This window comes from Trachymyrmex septentrionalis, unplaced genomic scaffold (genome assembly GCF_001594115.1).
Source record: "Trachymyrmex septentrionalis isolate Tsep2-gDNA-1 unplaced genomic scaffold, Tsep1.0 scaffold24, whole genome shotgun sequence".
Classification (NCBI taxonomy): Eukaryota; Metazoa; Arthropoda; class Insecta; order Hymenoptera; family Formicidae; genus Trachymyrmex; species Trachymyrmex septentrionalis.
This window is the reverse complement of record NW_017305397.1, coordinates 1,138,307-1,151,335: the sequence shown is the minus strand read 5'-3', so window position 1 is coordinate 1,151,335 and position 13,029 is coordinate 1,138,307. Positions and strand designations below refer to the sequence as shown.

At 36.5% G+C, this 13,029-nt stretch overlaps 2 protein-coding genes across 2 annotated transcripts; one reads left to right on the top strand and one right to left on the bottom strand.

Annotated features, from left to right (window-relative positions):
- Positions 1-30: 30 nt before the first annotated feature.
- Positions 31-3,123, top strand: LOC108748749 (glutathione S-transferase theta-1-like). The gene is made up of 6 exons (XM_018487062.1): positions 31-205; positions 722-779; positions 2,177-2,392; positions 2,478-2,628; positions 2,701-2,881; positions 2,966-3,123. The coding sequence occupies exons 3-6, from the start codon at positions 2,193-2,195 to the stop codon at positions 3,121-3,123; spliced, it is 690 nt and encodes a 229-aa protein (XP_018342564.1). The 5' UTR covers positions 31-205; positions 722-779; positions 2,177-2,192.
- A 1,401-nt stretch (positions 3,124-4,524) lies between these two features.
- On the bottom strand, positions 4,525-12,820 carry LOC108748748. The gene is made up of 9 exons (XM_018487061.1): positions 11,321-12,820; positions 10,121-10,515; positions 9,287-9,659; positions 8,517-9,049; positions 6,988-7,896; positions 6,495-6,598; positions 6,212-6,404; positions 5,901-6,122; positions 4,525-5,738 (listed from the first exon to the last, which is right to left on the bottom strand). The coding sequence occupies exons 1-9, from the start codon at positions 11,961-11,963 to the stop codon at positions 4,587-4,589; spliced, it is 4,524 nt and encodes a 1,507-aa protein (XP_018342563.1). The 5' UTR covers positions 11,964-12,820; the 3' UTR covers positions 4,525-4,586.
- Between the last annotated feature and the right edge of the window lie 209 nt (positions 12,821-13,029).

Here is a 13,029-nt window from a genome sequence, read left to right as displayed (position 1 = left end):
TGTGTGTATGATATGTATGTGTGTATAAGCGTTTATATGAGTGTGTGTGTGTTACACGTATGCACTAGTATGACACGTGTATTGAGGCGTATGTTTACGTATATACGATATTTTGGGAAGCATCCCGTTTATCAGCGAAGAATCAACGCGCAACTGAGCATTCAGTAATACTCAGTATCGTCAAGCCTCTCGAAGTATCGATTGCGTAAGTATCGTGAAGGACGTGAAGTATCATTGATCCCCTCTCAGACACGAAAGAGAACTGATTGAACTGATCTAAGAAAATAGATTATTTTGCTTCGTCATTTCCCAGTCTGTACTTGACTAATTCAAGGTCTGAACGCAGAGTATAATACGAATTTTTCTCCTGCGTGAATTAAGCGGCAAGTAATCCGTGAGAGGTGTCAAATTACGAGCGATAATCGGCCCACGTACAGCTCATTTCATTCAATTCGCTTGCCTGATTGTCGCAATGAAAACTCGGCATCCTTGGAGTTAAATGAAATGAAAACTCATTGCTTGCGCGGACTTTGTCAGTTCGCGTCAGGTATCTTTGATAACTATAGAGACGATTATAGATAATGTATTATTGATAATAATAAATTCCGAAATCGATTGGAAGAATTTTGCATGCCGCCATTTCTATGCTCGATTTTTTTCATTTGCGATTCTTACAATTGCTGACCAATTGTCTCAAGAAATTTTCTATTATTTGTTGCAGTATCGTCTGTGTCGTGAGATATTTACCTTCGCTGAGACCTGTTGCATCTGCATTGATCGTAAGTTATACGTACCTCGCTAAATTATTTATAAAAAAAAGCGTACGATTGTGTTTTTCCGATTGAGGTCAAAGATCGCTCTAATATTATCCCTGGCAGACCGACTGAAATAGCTTGAGACACTGCTTAGAAATTAACTCAAACTTTAATATTTGCTATATGTTAAAGAAAAAAATATTATATGCGTTTAAAGAAAAAATTAGTTTTTTTTTTTAGTTTATCGCAAGCTCATTGAGTGAATCTCGTCATTGTTTATCAAAGCCGACAGAAATTAATCTTCTGCTTGTTGATTTGATTTTTTTCGTTTTATTAATTTTTTCGCATTAATCAGCTGATAATTCACAAATGACACAATGCTTATATTCATAAGGTGCATCCAGAAGCACAATCGCTCACTGAGCACTCAATGAGCTCTTGTACCTGTTTGGTCTGTATTTTTAGATCTAGTGGAATATACTAATCAGATGCCAGAGCTCAGTGAGCGGTCGTACTTGTGGATGCACTCATAAACCGATATTTATAGTCGGATCTTATGTTTAAGATCATCTTAAGTACGGTTTTAAGAAGTCACGAACCAATCCAGAAGGCTGCATTAGCGTCTTAAGACATTACTTAAGACGATCTTTAAATAAGATTCGATTATGAATACCGGTCATAATAAAAGTCTTATATATTTAAGGCTTCCTTAAATTATCTTCTAAATATGAATTATTTTATTAGCTACTGAATATCTAAAGATAAATTTAAGGAAGTTTTAAAAAGGCTGAAATATGAATATAGACATAAATCCTTAAAATTACAACATCCAATAATTAACAATGCAATATTGTAATGGCCTTTTATTAATAAAAAATATATTATTTTGGTTACGTATAAGTGACAGTGCCACCTCAAATATGATAAACAATTATTAGTTTTAAAACAAATTTGTTATAACGCTGCAACGTATACAGCATATTGTGAGACTAATTTAAAATTTATTTAATACGGATAATCTTATTTCAAAGTGATTATGGCGAGAAAGTGATGAATTTTTAAATTTCATGAATTGCGTATCACAATGTGCACACGCGCACGTTTTATATTAAGACTCCATCTGTAATTTTTTGGCACAAGGAAAATTTTATTTTTTAATTTTTTAATTTTTGTTTAAATTTTAATTTTTATTAAATAAAGGTTTTAACATTTAAACAAAAACTATTTGGTAATAAAGATGTTGAAAAGACCTGAATTTTTCCATATTTTTTTAAAAGTCTAGAATAGTAAAAAAAACTTGGGCTGGACAAAAAATCGAGATTACACATGAAGGGTTAAAATAAGTACAAAAATAATGCTTAAGACGTTTTATCTAATTTCAAGTTTCCTCTTTATTTCTTTTAATTTTTATTTTTTCTTAGAATTTTTTTCTGAATCATGACTTTGAAGTTGTATTACGATTTACTCTCGCAACCTTCGAGAGCAATATATATACTTCTCAAAATGTGGAATATACCGTTCGAAAAGAAGATTGTAAATCTGAAGAATCTCGAACAATATACTCCAGAATTTGAACGGATCAATCCATATAAAAAAGTCCCTGTTATAGAACACGATGGTTTCAACCTTGGTGAAAGGTATTAATTCTTTTCATAGAGTAACATAGAATTATAAATAAAATATCCTTATTTAATTGTTTTTAACAGCCTTTAATTATTTTAGTGTAGGGATTATGCGATACATATGCCGAGAATTTAAAGTGGATGATCATTGGTATCCTTCCGAGTCGAAAAAACAAGCAAAGGTTGATGAATATCTCGAGTGGCAGCATCTCAACACAAGACTTCATTGTGCAGCGTATTTTTTAGCGAAAGTAAATGCTCTCTTTTCTTTAAAAATGTATTCTTTTACACGCTGAATATTTAAACATATTTAAAAAAAATAGTTTCTTAATCCGCTAATGCGAGGTAAGCCGCCAAAACCGGAAAAGATAGCCGAATTGGAAAGTCGTATGAACGATTGTCTTGACATTATTGAGAATGTGTGGCTGAAAGATAAGCCGTTTCTGACAGGAAACACGATTAGCGTGGCTGATATATTCTGTGCTTGTGAATTGGAACAACCGCGTAAGCTACATAAATCTTTCGATTTCATGCAATATGATATATACTGTGATTAAGATTTGAATAATCAAGAATTCTTTTTTGTAGGAATGGCCGGTTACGATCCGAAGAAAGGGAGACCACGTCTGACTGCTTGGATGGAGAAAGTTATCATGGAAACAAATCCTCACTATGAAGAGGCTCACAAATTCTTAAATCAAATAGCTGCACAACAGCCACAGCAAAGCTTTACTTTTAAACTTTAATTGTATATAAAGAGTCTTTCTATGATGTTATAAATATATACATATGGTATATATTTATAGATATATTTATGGTATATATTTACGGAGGTATATATATGTATCAAATATGTAATCTATTTTAATCGATAGATAATATCTAAAATTTGAATTTTATTTTGATATTTTTGATATTCCTTAAATAAATATTTACATTTATATTATTGTATTGTATTATGAGAAAAGTAATATATCGTTTGTTTTCTATCAATTTATTTGCCATTTATTCATTTTAATAAAACTGCGGTGCTGCAATTTTTTTTACAAATTGTTATAAAAGTATAAAAAAGTTGATTATGATTATATAACAATTAAAAAGCATTAGAGCGTGTGTGTGTGCGCGCGCGTGTGTGTGTGTGGGGGGGGGGCGCGCGCGTGTGTGTAGTGTTATTTTTTATAGATACGCGACTTTTAAGTACATATTAATAAAAATAATAATATTATATCAACTGTTTTTAGACACACATTTTCCATTAATAATTTAAATTATTTTTCAAGTTACTGACTGCAGCAAGGCCTCTCGTTGTAATCATGTTGGAGTAAGATATCGATGATGAGAAATCACATTGTAAAAAATTCATATTAAGAAAAAAACAAGACTCAATATTAAAAATGAGATATATACAATAAAATCAGTAAATTGGAGTATTATGACGCTATATTTCATACGCAAAGTTTTATATATAAAACATTTGATTTTACTTTTTTACTTAAATATATAAAATATATATAAAATTTGTATATGAAGTATTACACCGTATTCTTATTTACCGACTTTATTGTAAATTTTACTTTTAAAATTCATATGATTTCTCGTTTCTGATACTATAATCCAACATAATTGCAATGAAGAATCAGGAGTCTTAATAGAACAAAATTGCAGTCGAATGCAATTTTTATGACTTATACTGTAACGACTTATGACTGTAAGGTACATGAGAGGTAGCACGTTCGTAACATCTGTTACATTACAACATGTAATATACCGATGAGCTTATACTTTCCATATTATAGCTATTGCACAATATATACGCCATTTACTGTATAATAATAGATAAGATATAATGCGAAGTGCGCTGAATTTTTTGTATTTCGCAGTTCATAATTTACAAAGCAGAACATTAGACTGTGAACAAAGTATCATAAAATTACAGTAAGCGTTTATCTTACGACCAGGCACACTTTATCACATTCGTGGTGTAAATCCGATGCGACTGTAAGACAGAACTCGCATTCATTATAATTTATAATACATTGACTAGAGATACATAAATTATTGGGGTGAAAATATATGAATATCAAAACAATAACACATTTTGTATATCGTTCATTTTTCTTGATTATTGTTTTAGTTATTGAACATGCTCATTAATATTTTACAGATATTAATTTGTTTATCGATTGCCTTGTAGTTTTTACGATAATTTTCAGACAAGTTTTTTTAACTTAGGCATCTTCTTGGGGCATTTCTCTACATGGATACTCCAGTGACGAGTTTGGCATCTTTCGTCGCAGTAGAAGGCTGTTTCACAACCTAGGCACTTGAACATGGATCCGGTGAGGCCACAATTAGAGCACTCCAAATTATTCGTAGTTTCCAAAGTACGATTCACCTTACCCAGATGCGGCGTTTCACAGTTACGATTCTCTTTCCGCACGGGTTCCTTGGCGACCAACGTGTTATTGGACGCGTTATTGGACGCTAATATCGTAGCGGATTTGTACGTAGGCACTGAGGATGCTACTGTCGACTCCTGTGCGTTGTCGTCATACATCGCTGTAGACGATTGAGAATAAGTATCATCCGCTTTCACGTAAGGTAATCTATCCAGTATTAAATTTTGCAATTGACGGTAACTACCATTATTCAATCGCGAGTCTATATTGACGCCACCGACTGATTGCACCTGTTCTTGTGGTAAACGTTCGCGATTTGCCACTCTATTCGTCATCAGCTGCGAAGATTCATTATCCATGACACCGCCAATTCCTCCAGGTACCATTTCTGTGTCAGTTCTTCCGTAGGATGGTAGCGTACCACGCTGTCGGCCGAAGGAAGCTGCCGCAACCACCGCAGCAGCTGCCGCTGCAGCAACGACATCCGGGATCATCCTATTTCTGCCACATTGACTATTGCTCGCAGGATAGCCAGCCAAGGAAGTGCGTGCCAAAGATTGCTGCGCGGAAGCTGGTAACGATGGAGGTGGCGGTAACAGCAGTGGTGGCAAACAGGTCGACGTGGTACCGTTTTGCGTAGCAGCTGTCGCCGTCCTCAGACGATCATAGTCCAAGCCGGCAGCAGCGGCAGCTGCCGGCTGATAGCCGCCCGCGGATAAAGTACCGGAATATTTAAGGAGATCCGCGGTAAAGTGACGAGACGCCGAATCCTGCAGATGAGTAGGATAACGTTTGTCAAGATGTTGCATCTGACGGAGTGAAGCTGCGTGCGAATCTTGCAAAGGACCTAATTGGTAGCCGCTTATTGGCGGTGCGGTAGCGTGCAGACGTGAATGATAGGGATAATCGCCGTAAGGACATACCGCTGAGTGGTAGCCAAAAGCCGCACCGTAAGGTTCGATCTGCAACGGTAAACTAGCTAAATGATTGAATGATGAGGTGACTACATATGTATATTGTGAACTAGATACATAGTTCTCTAACCGATTGTGAAATAAAATCGATATCTAGTAGACGCGTTTCGTTTATATATTGATTAGTTCATTGATCTTCTTATCTCTTACCGCATAATTCGATGGATAGAACTGGGTAACTGAGATAGGTGGACAGATGCCCGGTCTCACTGGAGGTATAACTGATGATGCATACATTTGTTGCTGACGTTGCTGATACTGCTGACGCTGCCACCTTTCCGTATTCCATTGCGGCGCTACGTTGACTATGTTGTTTCGAGTCGCATTACTTGGTGCATTTGAGCGGATCTTTTGCGCCTCCACTCCAGGAACCTGTTTGCGAAGGAACAGTAGAAAATTCATTAGTAGAAAATGATTCATCGAAATAATTCATCGAATGAATTGGTGAAAATATAACTTACACGAGCGACCTCCGCCGTTGACGCAGTTGGTAAACTTATTCCAGATTGTAATTTAGATTTCGATTTAGTAGCTTGTTTCTTCGACATTCGCGCTACCCAATTACCCAGCGTAGGAAATTGCTCCGTCATAATACGATTTCCGTCATTTCGCTGATTGGTATTCTCCTGAGTGACTCTGTTGCTATTAGGCAGACTAATATATCGATTGCGTGAAAAAACATGTTAAATTCCACATATATAGATCAAACTTAGAATTATGTAACACGTCATATATTACACTTACACGATACATTGCTGATTTGAGCTGCTAACAGTAGATCTAGATTGAGCAAAATTCAAGGGTATTGCTGGATCCAAGGCAGCAGATTGATTCATGCTTGATGTTACCTAAAATTACGCAAAATACGTTTTATAACTATAAAACTCGGATCAAAATTATTTTTTGTAAATGCTCGAGTCTTTCATTGATAAAAAGAAAAAAATAAATACATAATTGTTAATAATTAATTACAACATAGCATAATACAGGACAATTATTAAATTATTGCGTATAATAATTTGTAACGTATAATAATTTTTAACAAGAAAAGGTATGAGATACGATGGCAATAAAAAAAAATTAACTGGCAATAAATTAATATAGATTGTTCCACACAATTGTATTTTTCATAGAAATGTAGATGATACTTGCAATTTTATGGAGTTCAATATTTTACGCAATTGTGTGTTGTTGACTATTATTAATCCATAATTATTCATAATTTTTGACAGATTACCTTCTCCCTCGAATTTTGGATGACGTCTGTGAAGACGACGTTCTCGCGTGCGACAGACGAGCCGTAATAATTCGACTGTAGTTGCAAGATGTTAGTCACATTGGCGGCGGGTACTTGTCTGACCATCTCTTCTTGTGCAGCTGTAACTGTACTCGTGACTACTCTATTCTTAACATTGATTTTCTCTTCTGAGTAAGTTCTGTATTTCATCGTTTTCCTAGTATCCTCCATGATCGATGGATTAGATGGTAAAGCTTCGTTCGATTTCTGTTCCAGCTTCTGTTTCTCGCAGGCGACTTGTTTGTTTTCGGTTTCCGAAACCTGTGTTACTTCGTCGAGATGTCCCTGAGCGACAGGTCTTTCTTTCATGTCTCTCATTTCGCTTCCATCTATTTCAAGGTCCATTGTCGAATTCAGAAAGTTGTCCGAAGGCATCGTCGGTGTTGTTTGTCGATGTTCCTCAACGTCGCTAAATGTTTTAGTATCCTCCGGAATTTTCTCCTCGATTTCCGGATTCTTCATTTTCGACAAAGTTTCTTCTTCGTTCCACTCCGCCGTACTGTTTTTCGGATCTTCAAACTCGGACGATGAAACCGGAGATATAGCTGGCATTGTTACATCATCGTGTATTATCGTTTGATCCGTATTATTCACCTTGACTTCTTTTTCGATTGGCGAGCTCGGCGAGCTGTCGCCTTTATGCCAGCTTTTGGTGACGACCAAATTTTGCTTCAGACATTCGAGAGCAGTTGGTTGGATTGCTATGTAAACTCTGGGTAATACTGGTGGACTGTCTCTCATCGCGTCGGGCGATTTACCTTTCTCGTAGTCGATGGGAGAACGCGGCGACAATTTCGGTGGTTCCGGTGAAGGAGACGGAGAAACGCTGCTTCTGGATATTCCATTCATCTTTTCAACATAAATATATTAATTAGTATTTATGATATCATATGAAACAATCGATTTTTTTTACAACATACATGTTTATCTATCGAATTACAACCCGAGGAAGGGCGATCTTTTCAGGAAGAAAGAAGGATGTTAAAAAGGGACGGTTTAAAGAGGCATAACTAAAGCTCAGTTTCATAATGGTTAACCGAGGTTCGACTTATTTCTCATATCTTTCTAATTCTAGCTAGAAAGAGATGAGAAATAAGTTAAACCTCGGTTAAGAGTTGTGAAACTGGGCCTAAAAGGAATAGTGTTTTTTGTAGATTTTGGCCTTCTGTAATGTGTGTGTAGATGCGATAAAATGATTAAAAAATTTGTAATGTTTAGAAAACACTTCAATAATTAAGCACAAACATATATTTATCCAAATTTCAATCTTAATCTTGCTTAATTTTCGAGATATTTCCCAAGCATAACGAACTTTTTAATAACTTTATCATATTGAAGAAATCAAAATCTACAAAAAATTATTCCTTTCCTTACACTTTTTCGGACAAAATCGGCTTCTTTTTAACATCCTCTTTTATTTTATTCTGAGAAGAGCATTTCATTTTTAATTTCTGTCATATTCTATTTACCTGCTCGATATCACTGTCAACAGCAATTTTCTCAGCTGACGTGCGCTCGTCGTTCAGTTCGTTCTCATAGTCAAGATCAACAACGACGTCGTCGGTCGTCGGCGGAATGGAGGCGGACAACTTGCATAGCAGCTTCGAGATGTTCTCGATTTGCTTCTCGTAGCAATTCATCATCTGCCGCAGCCGGGTGTTGCGCTGCGGGCTCGTGTCGGTGGCATTATTGCACACGGTCATCTCCCGCGAGAGCTCCAGCGCTTTCCCGCGAAGTTCCCGCAATTTCTGGCGCAACCGGTTGCGACGATACTTGATCTTGTAGCCGTCGCTCTTCGGCGAAGATCGCCGACTCTTATCCTGCGTGTTGTCCGATGATTCGAGCTCGTTCTCCGAGGCTTCGCTGCTCCAGAAAGAAGTAGTGGAGTATCCGGACGGAGATTCCGGACGTGGCGTGGCCCCGGTGACAATGCGATAATTGGACTCGCTTCCTATCTCAGAGTTCACTTCGATATTATGTCGATATTCGTCAATGGTGCTCGCTGAGGAAAATAAATAAATAATAACGATGTATAAAGAAATCTACATTCTTTGAGTGCATTGAGTGAAATATTTTTTTATTAAATTATAAAATGAAAAATTCATCAAAATTAAGTACCTTGTGGTAGAATTTCTTTGTATAAGAATTTCGATAAATAATCTAAATTAAATATTGACAAAATTATTCATGTTACTCCTTAAAAATGTTAATTAAACATTGAATACATTAAATACTGTACCTTCACGCACAATCTTCTTCAGTCTTAATGGTGGCACGACTTTGTTACAGATTTCCTTCTTTTCTGCCTCTGGCTCCGTCGTTGACACCTCCACCGGTGAGGAGTATCTTTTATCGGGTATCCCGAGACGAGAATCCCACAGCCTCACTAATACATGTTGCTGCAATTTTCTTTCTCCTTTGTCGGCCAAATTACCGGAATAAGTTTTGGAATACTCTTTTAAAATATTTTTAACGCGTTCGTCGCGTACATGGCCGGCTTCGACTTCGTGGGATTTTCTCCGCTTCTTCACATCCTTGGTAATTTCTTTCTCATATTCCTTGTCCCGATCTTCGCTATTTTTTCTTTTAACGCTATTGACCTCTTTCGTAATCTATAACGTATCATTATCAATATCAACAACGTCGCATAATTAAGGCTGATAGTTAATTTTAATTTCCAATTTCGATCCATAAACAATGCTTTTGATTAGTCAAATTTAATGTAGGTCATATAGAGAACAATAAAACTATAATGACAAATCAATATTATTTCGTAAGACCACCCTCTAGTGCATAAATTCGCATATTTTCGTACGAAAATTTAAATATGCAACATGTATTAAATTATTTATGAATTAAAGAATTACTAGAGGGTAATCTTACGAAATAATATTGATTTGTCATTATCTATTATTCTCTACATGACATCTATTGACCTACATTAAATTTGACTAATCAAAAGCAAGCATTATCTACGGATCAAAATTCTCTTGTTTGTTAAAAGTGTAGTATACTCGAAAATAATCGTTTTCTTTTTGAAAGGGAAAAAAGAATAAGAAATGCCCAGTGCTACCTGCACGACATTAGTCATGTCTGGAAAAATGTAGTCCGAGCGATCGATGAATTCGCCCGGAAGCATCATTCCGTTTCCGTTTCCATCCTGCTGCCCGAAAGGGAATTCATTCAACTCGCTCGTCAAGCAGCTGCTCGGAGATACGTTTGACTGCAACTCGACCACGTCCAAGCTCGCGGATTTCGACAGCTTGAGAATTGGCGAACGTGTCTTCCGCAACGTTACTATCGACGCTGACCTCGTCGGTGTCGGCGGCGCTGGTCGGATCGGTAAAGAGCGATTAGGCTGCACGGGGATCACGCAAGGACCACGATCCCTCAAGGCGGTCGCCAAACTGCTGCCCGTACCACGTTGCTGCAATCTGCTAGAACTGTCGGCTATCATGATGCGAGGTTCTGGAAAAGTGCGGAATTTATAATTAGATATCTTTGACATGACAGAGGAACACGCCTACCCTAAAATGTCCGAAATCACTTTAAAAAAAATGCTCATTTGATAAACGTATTTTAATTAGATCTTTTTTAAAAATAGTCTTTTGTTTTAAATGTTAATTTTAATTTTACTTTCAAAACAGCCACTCGTTTTAATAACATTAATGAAATTCAGTACACCATCTTCTTAGAAGCTATTTCTAAGCGAATAAAGTCTTAAATGAGTATGATTTCGAACAATATATATTTCGAAAGACTATTTAATCGAGGCAACAAATGTAAATTGATTTGAATGAAATTTTCATTGATTTTTATTTAATTTAATCTAGTTTTTAACATCACTAATTTAGTTTGTAGCATCAAAAATTTTAATTTTCAAGATAGATATTTTTTAAAAAATTCATAAAAAATATTTTTGATATAAATTTAACTTTTTATACTAAAATATTTTTTCAGATTCCATAATCCTTGGAGAATGACCGTGAATGAAGCACGAATTTATTTTTATACTTGTACGTAATCAAATGTTAAAAGCTGTACGTTGAAGAAATAATGAATAAATGAAGATTAGACCGGTTTATTCATACTTGTACTAATTGATTTTTCTGCGAAGATAAGGTAATTATATTTTATTTCTAAACGATTGTTTCTAAACGTAGCGTACATTGTGGTAATATATTATCTACACTTGAACATATATTCGATATCGCAGCTATAGATCGACGACGTTACTTAGGTAACATATCGCTGTTCATTATCACGTTCTCACCCGACATTTCTGAGCTTTCTTCGGCTTTGCTGAATCGTTTTAAAATTGTCTGTTTCCAGGTAGCTTGCTTAGACTCCTCGCTGGTTAGATCCACGAGAATTGGTGCTTTTTCGTTCGCCTCTGCCGAGGCGACTGTGCTCGATGTGGAGGCCGTCTCTACGTCGCCGATGTCACTCTCATAATAATCCAGATGTTCCGCCAGTTCTTCGTCTTGGTCGCTCATCAGGTCCTCTTCAGTCTTGCGTATCTTCGCGGCAACGGTGACGCTATCCTGCTGCTGCAGTTGACACTCCACGCAATCCTTGCATGTGGCGCACACATCGACCTCATCATCTTCGAGCTCCGTCGAGCTGGAAATCCGCGGACAAGCCGTCCTTTCTTCGTTACCACTGTCACTGTTCTCGCAGAAGAGTTCGACGATGTCGCAGGCGATGACATTGGAATCGTTCGCATCGATAATTGTGGAACATTCATCAAATCGTGGTAAGCTCTTCTCGGTATCATTAGATTTGTCGCGTGTTTTGCTACGGGATATCGTGATCCTGGGCCAATGGGTTTTGGATGCAAGCGTCTGATTGGATTTATCTTTCTTCCTCTTCCGCGGCTTTAGCGCGATGGCCAAGTGTTGATTGTGCGATTGCATCCTTCTTGTGCGTTATGATCGAGTGACATGAGACTCGAGGACTTCTCCGAAAGTTCAATAAATAGTTCGCCGAAACATTTCGTGTCCTTTTAAAATTATTTAGATGAACATTCTCCTCCCTAGCATTCGCAAGACACGCACTGTAGTAATAATTGTGGTTGAAAGAGGGTGGGGGAGAGTTGAAAGAAGGATAATTAAGTATTAAAGAGCTAACGGTATACTTTAACAGTTTTGGTCGATGAAGTTGAACAAAGTCTCGCGATGCAAATAATATATATGGGGGAGCAAAGAGACGCTCGCGCTCGCGAAAGGGAAAACAATAATTGCGAAGCTTCGTGCGCTACATGTCAACCATTCTATATGGTGTTTTTTTTCTTTTTTTTTTCAGAAGTCTCCTATCGATTCCCATCGATCGTTTCTCGTACGCATCGTGCATCGAGTGTCTTTCATTCCGCATTTATGGTAACAGAACACACGAAAAAGGGAGAAATTACGTTTCGCACGCGATGTACCTCCCTTGCCCCACCTTCTCTTTCTGTTGTCGGACGCAAAACACGCATTTCTTTTTTTTTTCTTACATGGAAATTCACGGTCGCGCCGAAGAAGTTGAAAGCGAACCCTCGTAGCGTCGATCGAAAATCGTAAAAAAAAAGGTTTACTAAAAACTTTCTTCGCTGCAACATGCACATGCATGAGATGTAATTACTGTACATTTAACTTAACATTGTGAATATAATTGTTGAATGATACGATAATCAAACGTTTAAGCAAAATTACCGGTAGTGCAGAGCCAGTACAAAAATAGAAACGAGCTCATAGTTTAGATTATGAAATTGATGGTATTTTGCACACATTTATAAAACCTTCAATGATATCTATTTTTACAATTATTTAGCTATTATATTATAGTTACAAAATAACTCGTAAGCGACTTTTCTATTTTTTTTAAATTAAATAATTTAAACTAAAAATAGAGACAAAAGTATGAGCGATATTCTTTTTAATTTTCACCATTTATTTCTAATTTAAATTGCATTATGTATTATTATATATATAATTAATAATT

Excerpts from the sequence above, each read along its gene's own strand:
- LOC108748749 (XM_018487062.1), top strand. The coding sequence starts at position 2,193 with ATGACTTTGAAGTTGTATTACGATTTACTCTCGCAACCTTCGAGAGCA. Across the intron at positions 2,393-2,477 it reads GGTTTCAACCTTGGTGAAAG|TGTAGGGATTATGCGATACA; the intron begins GTATTAATTCTT and ends TAATTATTTTAG. Across the intron at positions 2,882-2,965 it reads TTGTGAATTGGAACAACCGC|GAATGGCCGGTTACGATCCG; the intron begins GTAAGCTACATA and ends TCTTTTTTGTAG.
- LOC108748748 (XM_018487061.1), bottom strand. The coding sequence starts at position 11,963 with ATGCAATCGCACAATCAACACTTGGCCATCGCGCTAAAGCCGCGGAAG. Across the intron at positions 9,660-10,120 it reads ACATGACTAATGTCGTGCAG|ATTACGAAAGAGGTCAATAG; the intron begins GTAGCACTGGGC and ends GATACGTTATAG. Across the intron at positions 5,739-5,900 it reads TCTATCCATCGAATTATGCG|ATCGAACCTTACGGTGCGGC; the intron begins GTAAGAGATAAG and ends TTACCGTTGCAG.